Here is a 20047-nt window from a genome sequence, read left to right as displayed (position 1 = left end):
CGAAAGAAAGAAAATGATAAATGAAGTAAATATAGACGTAGAAACAAAACTAAAAATATTGACAACTAAAAAAAGGCATCATTAATAGAGGGTCAGAATTACTGCCTGTTATTAATATGGACAAAGTAAAGCTGGTACTGAGGAAAGCAAAAAACAATAAGGCCTCTGGATAGGGCTGCGAAAAGCTGCCGATGCAGTTATGATAGCAAAACTTTTTAATCTCCGTCTTTATAACAGCCATCATGATCTTGACTCAGGTCAGGAGATTAGCTTATATACTTGCTTTTAATGCAGCCGTATTGGAAAGCTATCGCCCAATAAGCTTACTTAATCACCTTTGTAAACTCCGAGAATCATTACTACAAAACTGGAAAACAAATTAGATTGTTACCAAGCAAAAGAACAGGCCAGGCTCCGCAGATGATTTGGAACCAATAACAATCTTAAAGGTATCAAAACTCTGATCGAAAAATTAATCGCTCAAAAAATTATTTAACTGCTTGTTATTGGCTGTTATTTTCACAAGGCTTTTGACACCGTTGGGTTTAGTGTGCTCTTAGACTCTTTATAAATATGTCGTGTCTGACAGGGTAATACTATGTAACCAAAACTGTTTATAACCGCTCTGAAATACGCCTTCGGGATGCTTAGTTATAAATGGTAGATTTTTAGGAAGTTTGTGCTAAAAATTAATATATCAAAAACAAAATTTTAAAGATGGAAAGATCGATAATCAGTGTGTCTTGGTGTGCTTTATCCAGCAGTAGCTGCAAAGGCTTGATTGATGATAATGAAATATAGATGACCGCTGTACTTTCGCAGGAATGCATACAATGCTGAGAAAAACTGTAAGTATTTATATAGATATAAAAATTAATTTTTTGACCTGACAAAATGTAAATTAACTTTTAGATTATACTCAAATTTGGTGGCGACCAGGATAAAATCGAATAATTATTTTAGAGCTCAGTAGAGAGTTCGTTCGCAATACAGGAAAAGTATTAAAAAAAGAATTTAAAAGTCGCGTCGTCGATCTGTTACGTGAAGGTGTAAGTAAAAGTGGAAGTAGCAAGGTGATTTGGCATTTAGAAATCAATTTTATATCAAAAATTATGCAGCAAGTTCACAAGCAAGGTGATGCGCTTTTTAAGAATAAAAACAGGTAGACCAAAAAAAAACTACCCAGTGCGAAAGAGATTATCGAAATGAGCCATTTGGAGTGATGAATCAAAATTGAATCTATTTATTTGCAATGGAATTTTGTTTCTTAAAAACCGAAAAATTAAAGGCTTAATCCGAAGTATACTCTTCAAATAGTAAAGCATGTGGATTGCTTCGTTAAGGTTTGGTGCTGTTTTTTTGGATTTAGTATAGGTCCATTATCTCGATTAGTTGCCTTTGTTTACTGAGACATTTTAGAGGAACACATGGTACCATATTCTGAAGAAATAATGCCTTTAAACCATTATTTCCAACTAGATAATAAACTCAAACATTCCTCCAAATACTTCAAAGCTTGGTTAAGCAAGAAAAAGTAGAGTATTTGAAGTCGCTATGGCAGTCCTTGGATTTAAATCCAATAGAAACTTTCTGGAATAAATCGGATAAGAAAATAGGAATAAAATTTTGTTCAAATGTGCTACGTTTTACGATTGAAAATTAGCATGAAAAAATTTGGATCTTCAAATTATTCACAGGATGGTAACGTAACAGTTGTCTGGAAGTAAGTAAAAATAATGGAAACTTACTAAATGTTGTTTTTTCATATTAAAGTTAAACATATATTAAATGAAAAGTTTTCTTTGTTCTCTTCTGTAAAAGTTTTACCTCAAGGGTTTCATGGTCCTGCCTTTCAGCCCTATATCTGATAAAAAAATGACATTTATATAATTTATAACTAAATCATCATAATAGATTCAAATACAACACAATTAAAGTGTAAAAATTAAAGTGTTGGACAATACTAAAATTATCTTTCAATTTTAAATATTTTTTTTGCAAGGCAAGTTATCTACGGTAAGTGAAGTACCTTAAAGGAGACCTACACTTTTAACCTAAAAAACAGTTTCGCATTTTTAGGTAATAAATAACGAGAATTCAATAGTGCTCCTATTTGCTAAATAAGCAGCATATTGCTTTCTTCTCATAATTTGAAGTGCTTTCGTGCAATACTAATTCATTAAAAACTTAACTAATATAATAATAACAAAGAGTCTTTGATAATACAGCATATTTTCATTTCAATTTATATTTGACCAAAAAACTGAGTGTTTTGTTTGAATTGTGACCATCATTAGCGTTGTTTTTAACTTATAACTAATTCAGTAGCTTTTCCTAATGTCTCGTTGCCTTACTACAGATTCACCCTCATAAAAACGATACGCTAACATTATAAAATAAAAATTTAATTCTTAAAACTAAATTACCTAAATAGGTTATCGATTATTATCGTTATAATACTAAATCAGTCCTTTCACCTGGTTTCCTCTTTTTTAAGGTGGTCTCTTAGATCCTTCGCGAATACGAACATCATGTTCACCAATTCCCTGTCGAGGATAAATTTCGGTACTTTTATGTTCAAGTTAGGGTTGACCATCCATATGAAACGGCATTTATCAGGGCCGTCCGGTATGGATTCTATTACGTAACCTCCTATGCCGTTCTCAGCCCTAAAAATACAATGAGTTTCAGAATTCAGGCTAGGGCCCAAAAAGTAGTGTTTAGGTTGCTAAATGTGCCAAATTTCTATATAAACGCATTCAAAAGGGGGAGACAATTAAGAGCCGCACTGTATGTACCTATTTAATTTACTTTTGTAATTATTGTATAAATATATATTTGTATAAATAAAGCATATTTTGACTTTTTTTGGGCATCTGGAAATCCACATAGCTTAAGGGAAAGTCATTCTTAGAATTATGAAAAGGACAATGTATGCACAGGGAATAATAATAAGAATAGGACCATACGTATTACTACTACGATTATTAATAGAACCATGCGTCTTTGAAGAAACTTTGACGAGACAACGTTATTTTGACTTTTTAGTAAATGATTCTAGTACTGGCGACAAGGTATACTGATGAAATTAATTCTAGATAATGTTTTCCCTAACCCCTGGGATAGGCAGACCTGGATGAATAAAGTGGCTACTTAGGTCACCCGAGCTTAATCTACTAGACTACTTTCTTTGGGTTTATGACAAATATGGTCAAAGATAAGCTACACACGATTGATATCCTCAAAGATCGTATTTGTAATGTAATTAGGAATATTTTTCCAGACACAGTTGAGAATACAGCAATTATTTATCGGAGTATTGCAGTGGCGATCACTTGATAAAATAAATTTTAAAAATTTGGAATGTCATTTATCAACTTAGGTTGTAATAAAGTCTTATAATTATTATTCAAACTGGATTATTTCATTAATAGTTAAAGATAGGTATAGGACATTATATATAAAATATGTCCACAATTCTATGGACAATCCAAAAATGCAAAAATATACAGGTTGTCCCATTTAAAAAAGTTTCTCAGATTTGTTTGCGACACCCCTTATATTTACATTTGCTGTCAAAATTATTCGTTATTAAATCACAACCCACTTATATATATATATTTAACACTTGTAGGACCTATTATATATTATTATATTATACCTATATATTATATGTATCACCTATTATATTACCACTCTTCAGGTAAAAGAATTGATGTATGATTTTTAAAAAAAAAAGTTCAAATAAGCTTGAGACTTAGCTTGATTCATTTTTGAGATGCAGAATGTTAAATTTAAATAAAAATCGAGATTTTAATATACTCCAAGTGTTTAAGTCTATTTTGACAAACTTTGAGTTTTTGTTGGCAACACAAGAATTGCATTTTTTAAGTAGTTTAATTTCAAATTAAATTTTCAGTGGCAGCCCAAAAGGTTAAAAAAAGTAAAGGAAAAGATGATATAACATAATTTTTGTAGATTAGATATACATCTTCTGCCTAGAGGGCAACATCATAAACTCGTTTAAATGCTGAGGCGATATAGATTAAAAAGACATATGCTGTATTGAAAAGTTGTACTAAAACCAATCAGCTTCAGTTAGATTTGACAACGAAGTTACAAGGACACAGAAAATCCTTAGAGGTGTATGACAGAGATGTGTGAAAGTGGGAAGAGGCCACTTCTGTTAACTGCCGACCCCGGTAGCAACGTGGGCAAAGCGTTCACGTGTCGTTCGGTGTCGTCTCAGGTTCGAATCCTGGCATGGGCATGGCTGTTTGTGTTTGTCATACAAAAAACTCTCGTAGTTCGGAACCCACGTTAAACTGTAGGTCGATAATAAACAACAAGATTGGGCGGCCGTCGAAATGACGCGAATCCATTGAATTTGAGGAAGAAGAAGAAGACTTCTGTTTAACATTTACTATGAAAACATCTTCCAAGAAGCTCTTCAAGGAGAACAATTAGGCGTCAAATTAAATGGTATTATATTATTACAGTATCATTAATATTACGCAGCTTACACAGTCCTGATAACAGATAATATGAATACCTTCCAAAGACTCCTGCCATAGTTGGAATGCACAAAAAAGACAAAATTCCTAGGGATCTCCAGCAAATTAGATAAGTTCTAGAAGGCGAAAGACTTATTCGATAGTAGTAACAAAAGGAGTAAAAAAGTTGAACTACCTGAAAACTGAATTATGTAATATCTGATTTTCAGAAGTTGAAATCAAATGCTGAATAGGAAAGGCGAGGATTTTATTGAGCAAGCATATTTTATTAAATGAGGACATTTTAAGGACTATAGGAGGAGAATGCGAATGGGCACGATAAAACGCAAGAAAACATTGTACCTGGATGTTTAAAGCAACGAAAGGTATCATTTGCTCTCTCTAACTATTAATAGAAAGAAAAATAGAAGAAAGAAGGGGTTTAGGCAGAAACAGGATGACGTGGCTCCAAAATATAAAACGTTGGATAAGAATATAAACCACAAAGAGAATTAATTCACAACACCAGAAGATGATGAATTGATCGCAAACATCCATTAATAAATAGCAGCGGAAGAAAAAGAAGATAGACGGGCCTCCACTAAACTGTTTGTTTTAAAGTTGAAAATGGGATATTTGGATAGACGATATTGTTTTAAAATCCTTACTACCAAAAAAAAAACGAGTTTTGTCTATTTAAAACATTTACAGGCAACGAAATGTCCTGATTGCTACTTGTAGTTGCAAAATACAGATGTTTTAATGATCATGTCAGCTTCTTTAGTTTCAGGCTATGTACAAGGTGTCCAAATAGGGTATCTGCACTTTATTTGTGCATTTAATCTCAGACGTAGCAACGCCGCCACTTACAGTGGGAGTCAAAATGTAAACGGGTTCAAGGAATTTCAGTTGCAATGGAGCCGTTTACCGGAGAGCAACGCGCTTTTTGTGTACGTGCATTTTACCAAAACAATAATTCAATCGTGACAGCATGCCGTCTATCTATATCGCGCTTATTACCAATTACATGATATTCCATTATCACCTAGCCCTGATGTTATTAGAAAATGGATCAGAATGTTTGAAGCTACTGGATCCACAGTGAAAATTCATAATCCAGGCCGCCCACGAATAGTAAGAAATGCAGAAAACATCGAACGAGTACGTCAATCAGTCAGAGAGAATCCAACCTTATCTGTACGGAAGCGAAGTCACACGACTACTCTCAAAAGATCATCTTTACATAACATTTTGACCAAAGACTTGCATCTGCATGCATATAAAATATAGTTAGTGCAGGAATTAAAATGGAGGGATTACAATACACGGTTAGAATTTGTCAATGAAATGATGGAACGATTCGTCGATTTCAATAACATTTTATTTAGTGATGAGGCTCATTTTTATGTAAATGGCCACGTAAATAAGCAAAATTGCAGGTACTGGTCTGACGTTAATCCTCGCAGAAAACACGAACATCCACTGCATAGCCCCAAAGTGGTCGTATGGGCTTCTATATCTGCTGATGGCATAATTGGGCCGTATTTTTTTGAAGATCAAAATGGACGGGCACTTACTTTACACTTACTTGTAACATTGCACAATACCGAGCCGTATTGTGCAATGTTACAAGATTTTTTTGAAACCTTTTTTTAACTTAGAAACCTGGTTTCAGCAGGATGGTGCGACATGCCATACGTCAAATCGGGCAATTGAAGCTGTTCAACAATTATTCCCCAATAAAGTAATTTCAAGAAGAGGCAATATTAACTGGCCTCCTAGGAGCCCGGACCTGTCGCCACTTGATTATTTCTTATGGGGTTACCTCAAAAGTAAGGTCTACGAGAATAATCCAGCTGATACAAATCAATTAAAGCAAAATATCCGGGAGTAAATAAGATAAATATCAAGGGAAATGTGTGGACGAGTTATCAATAATCTTCGTTCTCGATTTGAAGAGTGTATACAGCGCAACGGACACCATTTAGACAACATTGTTTTTGGTTCATAAATTTCCATTGACTGTACCTTAATTTGCCATAGATAAATGATCATAGAAATATGGTGTATTTGGTTTATGCATACTTCACATTGCTGATGCCCTTTTTGGACACCTTGTATATGACATAAATTCGGGTTAAACGATCCATTTAATTTTCGTGGCTTAATGTCAGTTTAACAAAAAATTTGGAGCTAAATAAAGTTGCTTTATGTCGGCTTAGTTTGACATAAAAAAGATGTGCAGTGACGATTTTGTACAAATATTTTAGGACACCTTGTATCTAATTAAACTACCAAATCTTACCTGACATATTTATTTCCCGGAGGCAGCTTTGGATGGTCACATTTCACACAACACATGACATAAGTATCCTCGATGAGCGCCCAATGTCTTAAATTAACGAAATCTCTGCTACTGACCAACCCGCCGGCGGCATCCTCGGAGATTTGATACGTTATGTCGGTGTATTCATCTACTGTTTGCACTTTGTAGGAATCTTTCACCGAAGTATTCCATTTCGCTAAGTTGTCCACCCTGAAGTAAAGCTCGTCAAACAGGTATCTAGGTGAGGCGGAGATTATAACCTAAAAAATATATTATTTAGATTTTGAGAAAAAATGTGGACATCAAGTGCCAAATTTTGGGAAAGAAATAGTGGTGGCCGATATTTTCCGATGCATTGGATAGTTTTGTGGTAAAGGCCAAGAAAATTTATAGTTTAGTAACCATTTATAGTTGAGATGACATTTCTTAAATATATTTCAAACCATAGATATGCCAGAAATGTTGGAGTAAAATATATATACTTTTATCTTTACTTTTTATTTATCTATCTATTTCCTATTTCTTCTCTTTCCAAAAATGTATTTACTTTATTATTAATACCTATTACAAAATGGAGGAACACAAGCAAGCACAATATAAAAGTGATAATACTCCAGAGATAAAAGAATTACCAGATATTATACTTAATAATACCTAATGTAGTCATAAAATTAAACCCTAAACGTATTTTTGTGGCAAGAAAAGCCTTCAAAAGCTTAGAAACAAAATATATAAGGTAAAAACTGAAAAAGACACTTGCTTGTTATATATATATATATATATATATATATACAGGGTGTCTCACGACGAATAGACGCGTTCGATATCTCGGAAACTAATTTTTCAAAAATTTTGAAAATTTGGTAACATGGCACAGTCGATGGGGGCTACACAACTAAAATATTTTGACAGTTGTGGCGTTTCCGGTTATACCGGAAGTAGGTGTCAACTTCGTTATTTTAAATGGAACACCCTGTATATTTTTACATTTTTGGCTTTTACGTGAAATTCTAAGTATATTTTGTGTATAATGTTCTATACCTAAGTGTAACCGTTTTTGACATATTCTTAATAACCTTATACAAAGTTAACCTTATTTTTAATTATCTTTATGAAAAAATTATAAAAATAGGGGGTTTCCATTTAAAAAAATTGACTTTTAATGATTTTTTCATTTTAATTTTTAATGCTAGTTTTTGACCCCCCTGTATCTTTTTTTTAGCTAAATATTAAAATAGTCTTTTAAAGTGGTCCTTTCTCTAAAATAAAACCAAGACTAACCATTAAATAAAGGCTACTAAAAGGGAGTAATCGGTAATTATGTTAGGGCTTATAAACATAGTTTTTCACATGAAATTAAGAATATGTCAAAAACGGTTACACTTAGGTATAGAACATTATACACAAAATATACTTAGAATTTCACGTAAAAGCCAAAAATTTAAAAATATACAGGGTGTTCCATTTAAAATAACGAAGTTGACACCTACTTCCGGTATGACCGGAAACGTCACAACTGTCAAAATATTTTAGTTGTGTAGCCCCCATCGACTGTGCCATGTTACCAAATTTTCAAAATTTTTGAAAAATTAGTTTCCGAGATATCGATCGCGTCTATTCGTCGTGAGACACCCTGTATATATTTTACTCCAACATTTCTGGCATATACAGATCGTGTTTTTGTTCGTTACTTATAGCACAGCCATCTTTACTCAGATTAAGATAATTAAATTAATATTACTACAGATAAAGAAGGTTGTGCTTATAAGAAACCGCATAGAGGCGAAATTTTGCAACGTCGCGCGTGTACGAGTGTCTGAGACAGAGCACCGAAAATAAAACTCTAATAAACAAACTTAACAACATATCATTTTTTAAATAAAAGGCTTAAATAAACCGCCTTCTTTCGCTAAACAAAAACTTAACCTATCGTAAAAGCTATTTCGCACCTCCAAAAGAGTTTCAGGTAAAATGGAATTGGCACCTTCGACAATTTTATTTCGCAACTCCTCTAAATTTGTTGGCCTACTAAATTCATGCTTGTAAATGATCTGCTTAAGGTAACCCCACAGATAAAAGTCATTTGGAGACAAATCTGGAGATCTAGGAGGCCATTTAATATCACCAGTCCCACTAATAAGGCGGTTAGGAAAAGTATTTGTTAAAAATTCTTTTACCCTAGCCGCGCTATGAGCAGGACAGCCATCTTGCTGAAAATAAACCGATCCCTGGTCTACATCAGGTACGGTTTGAATGGCAGGAAGAACTTGGTTTTGCAGCAACTCAAGGTACTTTTGGGCGTTTAAAGTGCCATCAATAAAAAATGGCCCTATAACATTGTCGCCCAAAATACCTGCCCAAACATTCAATTTCTGAGGATACTGGGTACGAAACTGAAAACTTCTGTGCTCGTTTTCCTGAGACCAATAACGAACAATGGAAGGATTGTGTTTGCCATGTAATGGAAAAGAAGATTCATCAGAAAACAAAATATTTTTTTAAAAATATTCGTTTTCATTTGCCTTTTCCATCATGGTTTCACAAAATTCCATTCTTCGCCACTGGTCTTCAGAAAATATTTCCTGAGTTTTTGAATACTTGAAACATTTAAAATGAAAAAACAAAAAATAAAATGAAAAATTCCGCCGCCTGTAAGCCGCAACCAAGCGGTGTTGCCATTATTTTGGGTAATACGTAGCTCACGATAACACGATCTGTATATGGTTCGTTTGAAATATATTTAAGAAATGTCATCTCAACTATAAATGGTTACTAAACTATAAATTTTCATGGCCTTTACCACAAAACTAGACACTTGCTTGAGTTCCTCTATTTTGTAATAGGTATTAATAAAAAAGTAGATACATTTTTGGAGAGAAATGTATCTAAGAGAAGAAATAGGAACATATAGATAAACAAAAAGTGTTTTTTAGATTTAAGTAATAGTGAGACAGACTCTGATAAAAAAAAGAGAAATGTACAGTGCAGAGAGTGACAAGGAACAATATCAAAACTCAACGGTAACTTGCAAGGGTAGAGTTGTTAAAATGACCTACAATATTAAGTGGGTAAATTAGTATGTATGTAAATGTTTTGTTATGTAGTTTAGAACAAAAATTTAATTTAAAACTGTCTTGAATTATATACAGTGCATCCCAAAAGTTATGTCTAAATTCATTTAAAATTCAGGGGTGTGTTAAAAAAAAACGCTCGGACCCGTCGATTTTTATTTCAAGTTGCGCATTTTTGTACGTGAAGTTTGTATATACAGGGTTGCTCAAAAATAAATTACGACCATTAACTTCTTTTTTTCAAATGAAAGCACCCTTTTTTTACTTCATCTTTGAATTTCGCGTGGAATTCTACGTATGTTTCATGCATCATGTCCTATACGTAAAGTCAACAGTTATCGAAAAAAGACGATTCATGTAACAACCAAAAAAAGAACAAAAATTTAGTTAAATGATCAAAATGGTTGCCATTCACGGCTTGACAATATCCAAGGCGATCAATAAAGTCTCGCTGCACATTTTCAATCATTTCCGGAGTTATGGCGCGCACTTCTCTGCAAATTCTCTCTTTCAAGTCGTCTAGATTATTTGGCCTATTAACAAATACCTTCGACTTGAGGTATCCCCACAAAAAAAAGTCCATTGGTTTTAGGCCAGGCGACCTAACAGGTCATTCGATGGGTTCTCTCCTTCCTATCCACCGATTGGGAAAGGTTTCATCCAAAAATGTACGCACAGTGGCAGCATAATGGGGAGGAGCGCCATCTTGCTGGAAAATTAGTTCTTCGTTAGGATAGTCTGAGTCCATTGGATTTGGAAATAAAGCTAGTAATGCTGGAACTAATTCAAATTAGAGAAAATCGAGATACACTTGTCCCGTTAAAGTCTGTTCAAAGAAAAAGGGACCTATTACTCTTTCGCGCACTATTCCACACCACATATTTAGTTTTTGAGGGTACTGGGTGTTTACCTCCATCATCCAATGCGGATTTTCTGTTGCCCAATATCGCCAACTTTGTCTGTTCACACTAACATTCAAACAGAACGTGGCTTCATCGGAAAAAATTATATTTGTTACTAAATTACTATTTAGATTGCACATGTTTTGTAAGCGTTCACAAAACTGATTTCGCCTATCGAAATCGTCATCAAATAACTCTTGCACAAGAATAACTTTGTAGGGGTAATATTTGTGCTTTTTAACTATTCGGTGAACTATAGATTTCGCCATGTGTAAATTTGCCCCAATCTGCGACAGATGAGTGCATGGATTTTCTTCCAAAGAAAGCAAAACGTCATGTTGTTCATTTTCATCTCGAGCAGGACGACCATATTTCGGCCGATCTCTAACGTGACCGAATTCTCTAAATTTAGCCTCTATTCTACTCACAACCTTTTGACATATCGGAGGACGATGAGGATGGATTTCATTGAATAATTGAGCAGCTTCTCTTTGAGTACGTGTTCTATCACCAAACCCAACCATGCACAGAATATTTATTTTTTCTCGTTCCGTTAACTTGACCAATGTGAAAACCGCAACTTTGCTCGTACACTTCACATTTGACAATATTTGTTTGGCGTACAACTGTCTGTTTCATACAGTTTCTATGAAAATACACGGTCACCAGCCAACAATAAAAAAACACGAATGAATCGAATTTTGCTCTGTATAAAAATTCTCAGAGATAACGTTACGGGTCACGTGGTCAGGTGAACTTCAATAATAATGTTTGGTCGTCTTTTTTTCGATAACTGTTGACTTTAGGTATGGTACTGATGCATGAAACATACATAGAATTCCACGCGAAATTCAAAAATGAAATAAAAAAAGGTGCTTTCATTTGAAAAAAATAAGTTGATGGTCGTAATTTATTTTTGAGCAACCCTGTAGATATATATAAACTTCACGTACAAAAATGCGCAACTTGAAATAAAAATCGACGGTTTCGAGCGTTTTTTTTTCGAACACACCCCTGAATTTTAAATGCATTTAGACATAACTTTTGGGATGCACTGTATAAAAAAAAGGAGATGTCAGTTATTTATGATAACCAGGTATGCACATGAATTGGGTTTTCTGACATAAGTATGACATTGACACTTGAAGTGAACTGAAGGTTAAATTTTAGTTATAGTCTGGATTTTACGCTACAATCACGTACTCCTGTTTAAAATTATTTAATATTAAAATCATTTATTGCTACAAAATAAATGTTAATAATGCCTTGCCACTAGAAGACTAAATGACATATTCGACTTTGACAGTAACAGTGACACCTTCCATATTTGAAGATAAGATCTCAAGAAGAGGGTGAGAGCTTATAACCACTAATTATTTCTCTATCAATGATTACGCTAAATCTGATAATGACTGCCATATATCCATAAGTATCCATATATCCATAGGTATATAAAAATAATAAAAAGTCATTGTTATAATGCATATATAAATCACAGTCTGTATTGCTATTAATCATAGTTTTATCAACATTATCCAAATTTCTAAACAGGGATATCTTATTTACCACAAAACTAATGGAAATAGTACAAAAAAGGAAGAAATTCAATATGCTCAGTTATTACATTTCTTGAGTAAAGAAGCTCTCCATAATTAAAATACATTTTCTTTGGAGGAAGGTGAACAAAACAAAATTGAAATTTTGTTCAAAAAATTCTAAGAACATTTTATTCCCAAGAAAAATATTAAGTATGAAAGACAAATTGTCCACAAGACTGCAACAAGTTGGCGAAACTCTTAAGGAGTACGTCACAGCGTTAAAAAATATGGCATTGGGCTGTGCATTTTGAACGTTAAGAGCTAAAACACACGGAGCTGTTTGGGAGCGTTTTGTGCCGAGTCGGCCGCCGACGGCTTCGAAACACATGGAGCTGTTTGTGAGCGGTGTGGGCCGAGTCGGCCGCTAGCGCTGGTCTCGCGCGTGTTGTGGAAAAAAAAATCAGTTTGCTGTTGTCAGATGTATAGCGAAAACATTCGAAATGAGTTCATCCGACAGTAGTAGTAGTGATGAAGAGTTTCTTTTTTTATTAACTGCAAATGTATTATCACAAACAATTAAAAAGTAAAGAAAGCGGCGGTTTTGGATACACCCTATAATAAGGGAAAGGACACATATTCCAAATCGCGGGTCTTAACTGTATCTCATTAATGAGTTTCTCGGTATTGAGCATGGATAATTCCATTTTCACTAATAATTAACTTACACACTGACAACATTGCCTTTTCAAACAGCTCGAAAAATGCTCTGCGTGTGTTTCGCAGCACTGAATGCCCATAAATGATCCGCCGACTGAAGTAATAAAAACGCGTTCGGCACATGGTTGATGCGAGGGTACGCGCTGCGGCCGACTCTGAAAGTTTCTCGTGTGTTTTGAAACACACAAAGCCGATGAACGATGCTCCGAGTCGGCTGCCGATCGGCGGCCGACTCGGCACAAAACGCTCCTAAACAGCTCCGTGTGTTTTAGCTCTAAAGGATGATTTAGTAGAAGAGCATTACGTGTGCAGTTTTTAGTGATGAAATGAGACAATGACTTCTGGAAACTGAGAACATGTCTACATAATACCGTTAAACTTTGAACATAAGAAAGTCAAGACAATTTCACTTAATAGTATCAGAGAAATTATGCGTGGAAGTAGTAAAAAAGCAGTCTCAAAAACAATTACAGGCACAAGTGTCCTAAAAACAAATAAATATATCAGCCCAGAGACAAAATGTCTCAGCACTACAAGTTATATCTTTTATATTTCAAGCTAAAATCTCCACCAGAGGAGAGAGAGCTTATAATAAATTTCTTTTTAATTTTAAAGAAAATAAAGCTTTTAACCAATATTGTTTTGCTACTTACTTCTAATTTAAATACGGTGCCAGCTTTCGGATCTTTTCTGGAATAAACGCAGTCGACATCTCGTTTTTTCTCCAATTTCCAGTCGTTTTTTTGGTACAAATCCCAGGCAGACTGCAGGGTTTGCGCTCCCAATAGTCTGTACTGATCTTCCTAAAAAAACATTTACACATATGTAATTTCTTGACATAAGAAATTCTCGTTCTATTGATTTTAATTAGATTTAAACGAATCGTAGAAAAAATTACAGTAACATGGGTCGAAATAGAAAAGGACTTATTTATTTTAAAATATCTTAAAAAGAGGGCTGAAAATAAAACCCTATAAAACCACATACCACAACTCCCATATCAACCTTCACCATCACTAACGATAAGAACCCTAAATTCGACTTAAATATTACGAGATTCTTTTACATGCGCATCTGCCTTGAATACTAAATAAGGCAGCAGCCACACATAAAGTTTGATTTTAATTTTTGATTCGATCAGCGGAATATGGGAGTCAAATAACCCCCGTTTGAATAAGCAAATTCTAGTCTAATATACCGGGTGGCTTATGTCTAACGTACGTTGTATGTTTTGTATTCCTCGCGTACGCTAGTGTCTACGTTATTTCGATATAAACTGATGGCGATCCGCCTGATCATTTCTCCGAAACCTTGAGTCTGCACGCTGAAATATAAATTTCAAATTGTTTAGTAACAGTTATCGATGTTAAAATGAAAAAAACTTTTGTTTTAATTTTGAAGTTACATAATATACGATAAGGAAATTATTAGATGCAACTTTTAAAATCATTAGTATAATTTATGATAATAATAATCATAAGTGATTCTAACGAATAATTAGAGAAATCTAATTAAATTTATCGTTTTATAAACAGGGTGTCTCAAATTCCAGGGAAAAAACTTAAAAAAAGAAACAAAAAAAGGTTCATTAAATCAACACAAAGTTCCACTACAAGAACTTTAACTTTACATATAAATATGTGGTATCATCTCACTCAGATACATAGTCAAAGTTTCAAAGTCAAAGTAGAATATTGGTAGATTAATGGTAGAAAACGACTTTTGTTTAGATTCTTTCTATTGAATGAAAAAAATAATACGTATGATTTTTTATAAAATAGAAAATGATTATTAATTAAATGCCGAAAATCGATGCCTAAAGTCGATAATAGAGCATTATAGGAAGGTTGAAAAAAAAATCATTGACGTTCTAGCAAATAGATAACGAATTTTTTTAAATAAAGTTATTAAAATAATTTAAACCAATACAATCAAAAATTTTTAATAATAACTTTTTTACTTTTCAAGATAGAATACTATAATATAAGAGCATTTTTTGACATATTCTATTGTTTTCCATCACTTCCGGTTTAACAGAAAGTGACACTAACTTTCTTATTTTAAATGGAACACTTGGTATATTTTTACGCATTTTGAAAACAAATAATATTCTAAATACAGTAATACTGTGTTTTCCACTTTTTGTTTTGTACTTGATGGAAAATAATAGAATAAGTCAAAAGATGCTCTTATAACTATTCTATCGCTATACCAAAATTGAATTGTTTATCTTGAAAAGTAAAAAAGTTATTACGTGTTCGCTTTTGTCTAGGTCACCCGGTATAATATAAATTGACAACTGATATATTAAAAAAAACGCTGTTCATTTGAAAACAACAAAAAGAAAATAAGGACAAGTATTTTTTTCTATAAGATCTTCTCTATGTGTTAAAAAATATGTTCTTCTGGTTTATAACTTTTTTTTCAAAATTGTTGTTTTCTAGTCGTTGGAATATTTTTATTTAATGTTATACATTAGTTTTACATACTTTATAGCTTTTTTTTTAATCAATATACTGACTCTTAGATTTAGTTTAATCAATTTTAACAAAAATTATTGTTTATTTACTAGCACGTCAATGGCACGTAAATAATTTAAGAATATTTTTCTATACAATCACGCTTAGATTATTTTCAATTTTTTTTTCAAATATACATTTTCTGTTTCTCTTTCATCAATAGCTTCCCATTTCGCCTATTGGAATATTCTTATAATGAATTTTTAACCCTGAGATATAATAAATCTTAATAAAAGTTCTTGTTGATTTATTAGAATGTTAATGATTGTCAATCTTAATTTATTATTTTCATTTGCATTTTCTAAAAAAAGGCTGTTTCTAATTATTACAATGCCAATGAAACCACATAAAAAATGCCATTAATTACAAGAAAAATATCTACAATTTAAGTCGTCTCTAGCAGAACTTTATAGAAAGATTAAACAGACAATTATTTACGTTTTACGAAAAACAATATTTTTTCTAAAATTATGAGTAATTAATGCAAAACCTGAAAAGTTATATGTTCTGTTATAAGTTTGTCAAATTATTTAAAAAACGTAAGAATCAGTACGTCGATAATAGAAGGAAACTTACCTGTAAAAATAATGAAAAACCTTATTTGTTCTAATAAATAGATACATTAATAGACAAAAACGAGGTTGTCTATTTGTTAGAACAAACAACTATATGCTTAATTTTTTTTTCACTTAATAGAAACCAACGCAATCAAATTTTGAATATACAGGGTCTCCCGCAACATTTGGAAAATCTCTCGGATTCAGGTAAAAAATAAAAAAATAATATTGAACTTTCCTTCTTATTCTTCCTCAATTACAATGGACTCGCGTCGTATTTCGACGGCGGCCCAATTTTGTTATTTTTATTATGGACCTACAGTTTAATGTGGGTTCCGAACCACAAGCGCCTTTGTTTTTATGAGGCAAACACAAACAACCATGCCCATGCCAGGATTCGAACCTGAGACCACACGATCGCATCGTGAACGCTTTGCTCACGGTGCTACCGAGGTCGGCTTTTTTTTAACTTTCCTATAAAAAAAATTCCTATAGGCCCTTCCTACGAAGATACGGCCTCTTAAAGACGCCTCTGAAAATCGTTTTTTCTTGAATAACTTTTGAAGTACTTGGTATGATTTAATACAAATTTTACGTGATCAACAGTATTAAGGACCTCTTAAAGTCCTTAAAACACATTTACCTTGTTTATTTTACCAGAGGCGGACTAGGCTGTAAATTATAACGCAAAATTTTTAAAACCCTGTACGACTCTGAAATAATAAATATTAGAAAAAAATTAAGAAATCACTGTTTTATTTTAATTTAAAAGAACCATGATATGTTATTTTTTTTAGCGATGGGGCAGTTATTCAAACAACAAAGCTGTTTCATTTTAAGTTCTTTAAACTGAAAAAGTACATTTTTTAAAAAATGCAGTGTGGTTCTGAAACCTAATGTAAACGAAAATGTTTTTGCATCTTTTTATCGAATTTTTTTGTTTTTCTAAACGCATCATTCTTGCAAACGTTTCTTTGGTACACAATAAACAAATACCTATCTTTCAAAACTTGCCATCTTTTATGCTGTTAATACATTGATCCTCATCATCAACATCAGTTCCAATCAATTATTATCTGGGCAGGAATCATTGGCAATTTTATGGCAATATTATAGGAGTTCCTTCAGAACAATCTTCTGGGTTTAATAGAGCATTGGCCACTTGCGATCCGCCGAAGCATGTATTTTAATGCCTGATGAAACGCCCCACCTCATTTCAGCGTTGCTGTAAGGAACCACCTGAACCTGACGTTTTTCCAAACCGTTGGATAGGTATAGAGTAGAATACATCGCCTAGCCTCCTCGGTCTCTCGACCTAACGCTATTGTATTTTTACCTATGGAGTCACCTCAAAACCTTAATGTATTCAACTCCTGTCGATACTCGGGAGGAACTTTTACAGAGAAACAGTATTCATTGTGATGTGATAAGGAACAATCGAGGATTGGGTTGTGGCGAGTACAGCGCCCACCATTCGTCGTTGCCAAACGTCGAGCCCAAATTGAACCTATTTATGAAGTTTTTAATGAATTGTTTCGAATTATTAGCTTCCTTATTTATTGCATTCTTTTTTCAGGTTATTTTTTCGTTTCAAAACAAACATAGGTTTACATTTTTTTACACAATTTCAAGGTGTCTTTGTAAGAACCACACTGAAGAAGTACATGTTTTTTAAAAACATGTACTTCTTCAGATTAAACAACTTAAAATGGAACTTCTCAGTTGTTTGAATAAACATCGCATGTTTTTAAAAAACATGTACTTCTTCAGATTAAACAACTTAAAATGGAACTTCTCAGTTGTTTGAATAACTGTCGCATCGTTAAAAAAAAGAACATATCATGGTTCTTTTTGATTAATATAAAACAGTGATTTCTTAATTTTTTTTTCTCCAAAACGGTGCATTTTATCGATAATGAACAAGAGTGCATTTTCTTTAGTTTAAGGTTCAAGCTATCCATATTTATTATTTCAGAGTTTGTACCATACAGGGTGTTAAAAACTTAAGCACTATAATGTACAACCTAGCCCATCTCTGGTAAAATAAACAAGGTAAATGTATTTTAAGGACTCTATTTTAAGAGGTCCTTAGTAGTGTTGATCACGTAAAATTGGTATTAAAATATACCAAGTACTTCAAAATTTATTCAAGAAAAACCTATTTCCAGCGGCGTCAGTGGTCGTATCTTCGTATATATAAAATGTTATTGTTTAATTTTTTTTCAACATAGTCGTTTTTTAGGTTTTTATATTTAATGTTGTACAATAGTTTTACGTGTAACTTTCTTTTTACTATCAACATACTCACTTTTACATTCAGTTTAATTAATCTTTATCAAAAATTATTGCTTATTTGCTAGCACGTCAATAGTTTTAGATTTAATTTCTGATTTTTTTTTAATAAACATTTTCTATAAAGCTCTCATCAACAATAATAATAATAATAATAATAATAATTTTTATTCAAGTATAAGACATACTTTTTAATATGGTTAGAAAAAGCTGAGATGCAAAAGGCAACTATTAAAGACTTTAGCCAGGTCATATGTAAAAGATCTCTCGAATTTTGCGGATCGATGTCTAGGTATGATGATCCTTGAATCGCATTGAATTTGATCGCAAATTAAGGGTATTAACATCTGTCCTGAATGTGACTTTTGAAACAAATATTGATGAGGCTTCAACTTTATTATTTTATTATACAAAACACATCTATGAATAAAACGTCTCTGTTTTATATTTACCCACCCGGTGGTCTCTAGTTTATGACTTGCTGGTTGTCTACGGTAAATCCCATGAACAAATCTAACAATAATTTTGAACTCGTTCTATTTTCTCACAATACTCTGCAATTATACAAGGTACATAAGCAACATCACAATAATTAAAAACAGAGAGAACCATTAAATCGCATAAAACTTTTTTAGTTTTTTTGATTAAGATGTCTAGAGTTATACAGGGTGATTCATTAAGAATGGGCAATCTCTAAACTGGAAATACTACACTCCAAAATATGGCGATTGAGCTTAACATGTCTTAATACAAATGTTGCAGGTTTACGAGATACAGGGTATTTAAGGTTGGAATTTTAATTTGAAATTTCTTAATAATTTTGTGATTTTAAGCAGTAATGTCTTTGAAAATTGGCGACCTTATGTGTTTTGACATAAAAATTACGAATTTTGTGGTGAATTCAGCATTATTTATACAGGGCGTTAGTTACACCCTGTTACTTAGGTAAATTACCACCTATCTTTTTTGCCTAATCAATTATGGCTAAAACGTCTAGAAAATCTAAAAGGCAGTTCAATTTTAAATAAAAAAGGTACTCTTGTTTATTTCATGTAACTCACTTTCATGTTTTAAATTATTTGCATTTTAAACATTCAGCGTAAAAAATCCTAAGCCACCGTTATTACATTGGCTTAATAGGAATTTATTCTTTTAAATTACTACTATGCTGGGTAACAACAGTAAAGACAACAAGTAACAATATTAAAAGAAAATTTCAAAGTAAATGCTCAAAATGCCCGCCTTCCACTTCAATACACTTTGTAAGTCTAAATATCTTAAAGATCTTTGAATATTAAATAACATTTGTCGATTATTTTTGATAATATTAGCAGCTTTTTGAATTTTCTGTCGTAATTCTTCGATGGAATTAATTGTATCTTTGTAAATCATGTCCTTCATGTGTGGCCATATTGAGAAGTCTAGAGGGTTTAAGTATGGACGTCTAGGTGGTCAAATAAATTCACTGCCACGCCCCATCCACCGGTGAGAAAAATGTTCATTCAGGTATCGCCGTACTGGCAGAGAAAAATGTGGCGGCGCCCCGTCTTGCATAAGCCACATGTTCCACCTTATGGCTAGTGGTACATCTTCAAAGGACAAATAAAAAAACCAGATATCACACCACACCAA

General features: G+C 32.9%; 1 protein-coding gene across 1 annotated transcript in view; it reads right to left on the bottom strand.

Annotated features, from left to right (window-relative positions):
• Positions 1-2384: 2384 nt before the first annotated feature.
• Positions 2385-20047, bottom strand: part of LOC126750371 (steroidogenic acute regulatory protein-like) — an 85250-nt gene continuing 67587 nt past the window's right edge. The window contains exons 7-9 of the mRNA XM_050459978.1: positions 13701-13850; positions 6799-7079; positions 2385-2669 (exon numbers count right to left, since the gene is read on the bottom strand). Coding sequence (XP_050315935.1) covers positions 2474-2669; positions 6799-7079; positions 13701-13850 — 627 coding nt within the window. The 3' untranslated portion in view covers positions 2385-2473. The remainder of the gene's footprint in view (positions 2670-6798; positions 7080-13700; positions 13851-20047) is intronic.

The sequence above is a fragment of the Anthonomus grandis genome, chromosome 2 (assembly GCF_022605725.1).
Source record: "Anthonomus grandis grandis chromosome 2, icAntGran1.3, whole genome shotgun sequence".
Taxonomy (NCBI): Eukaryota; Metazoa; Arthropoda; class Insecta; order Coleoptera; family Curculionidae; genus Anthonomus; species Anthonomus grandis.
Note: the sequence above shows the minus strand (reverse complement) of the source record. Positions and strands in the feature narration are given on the sequence as shown.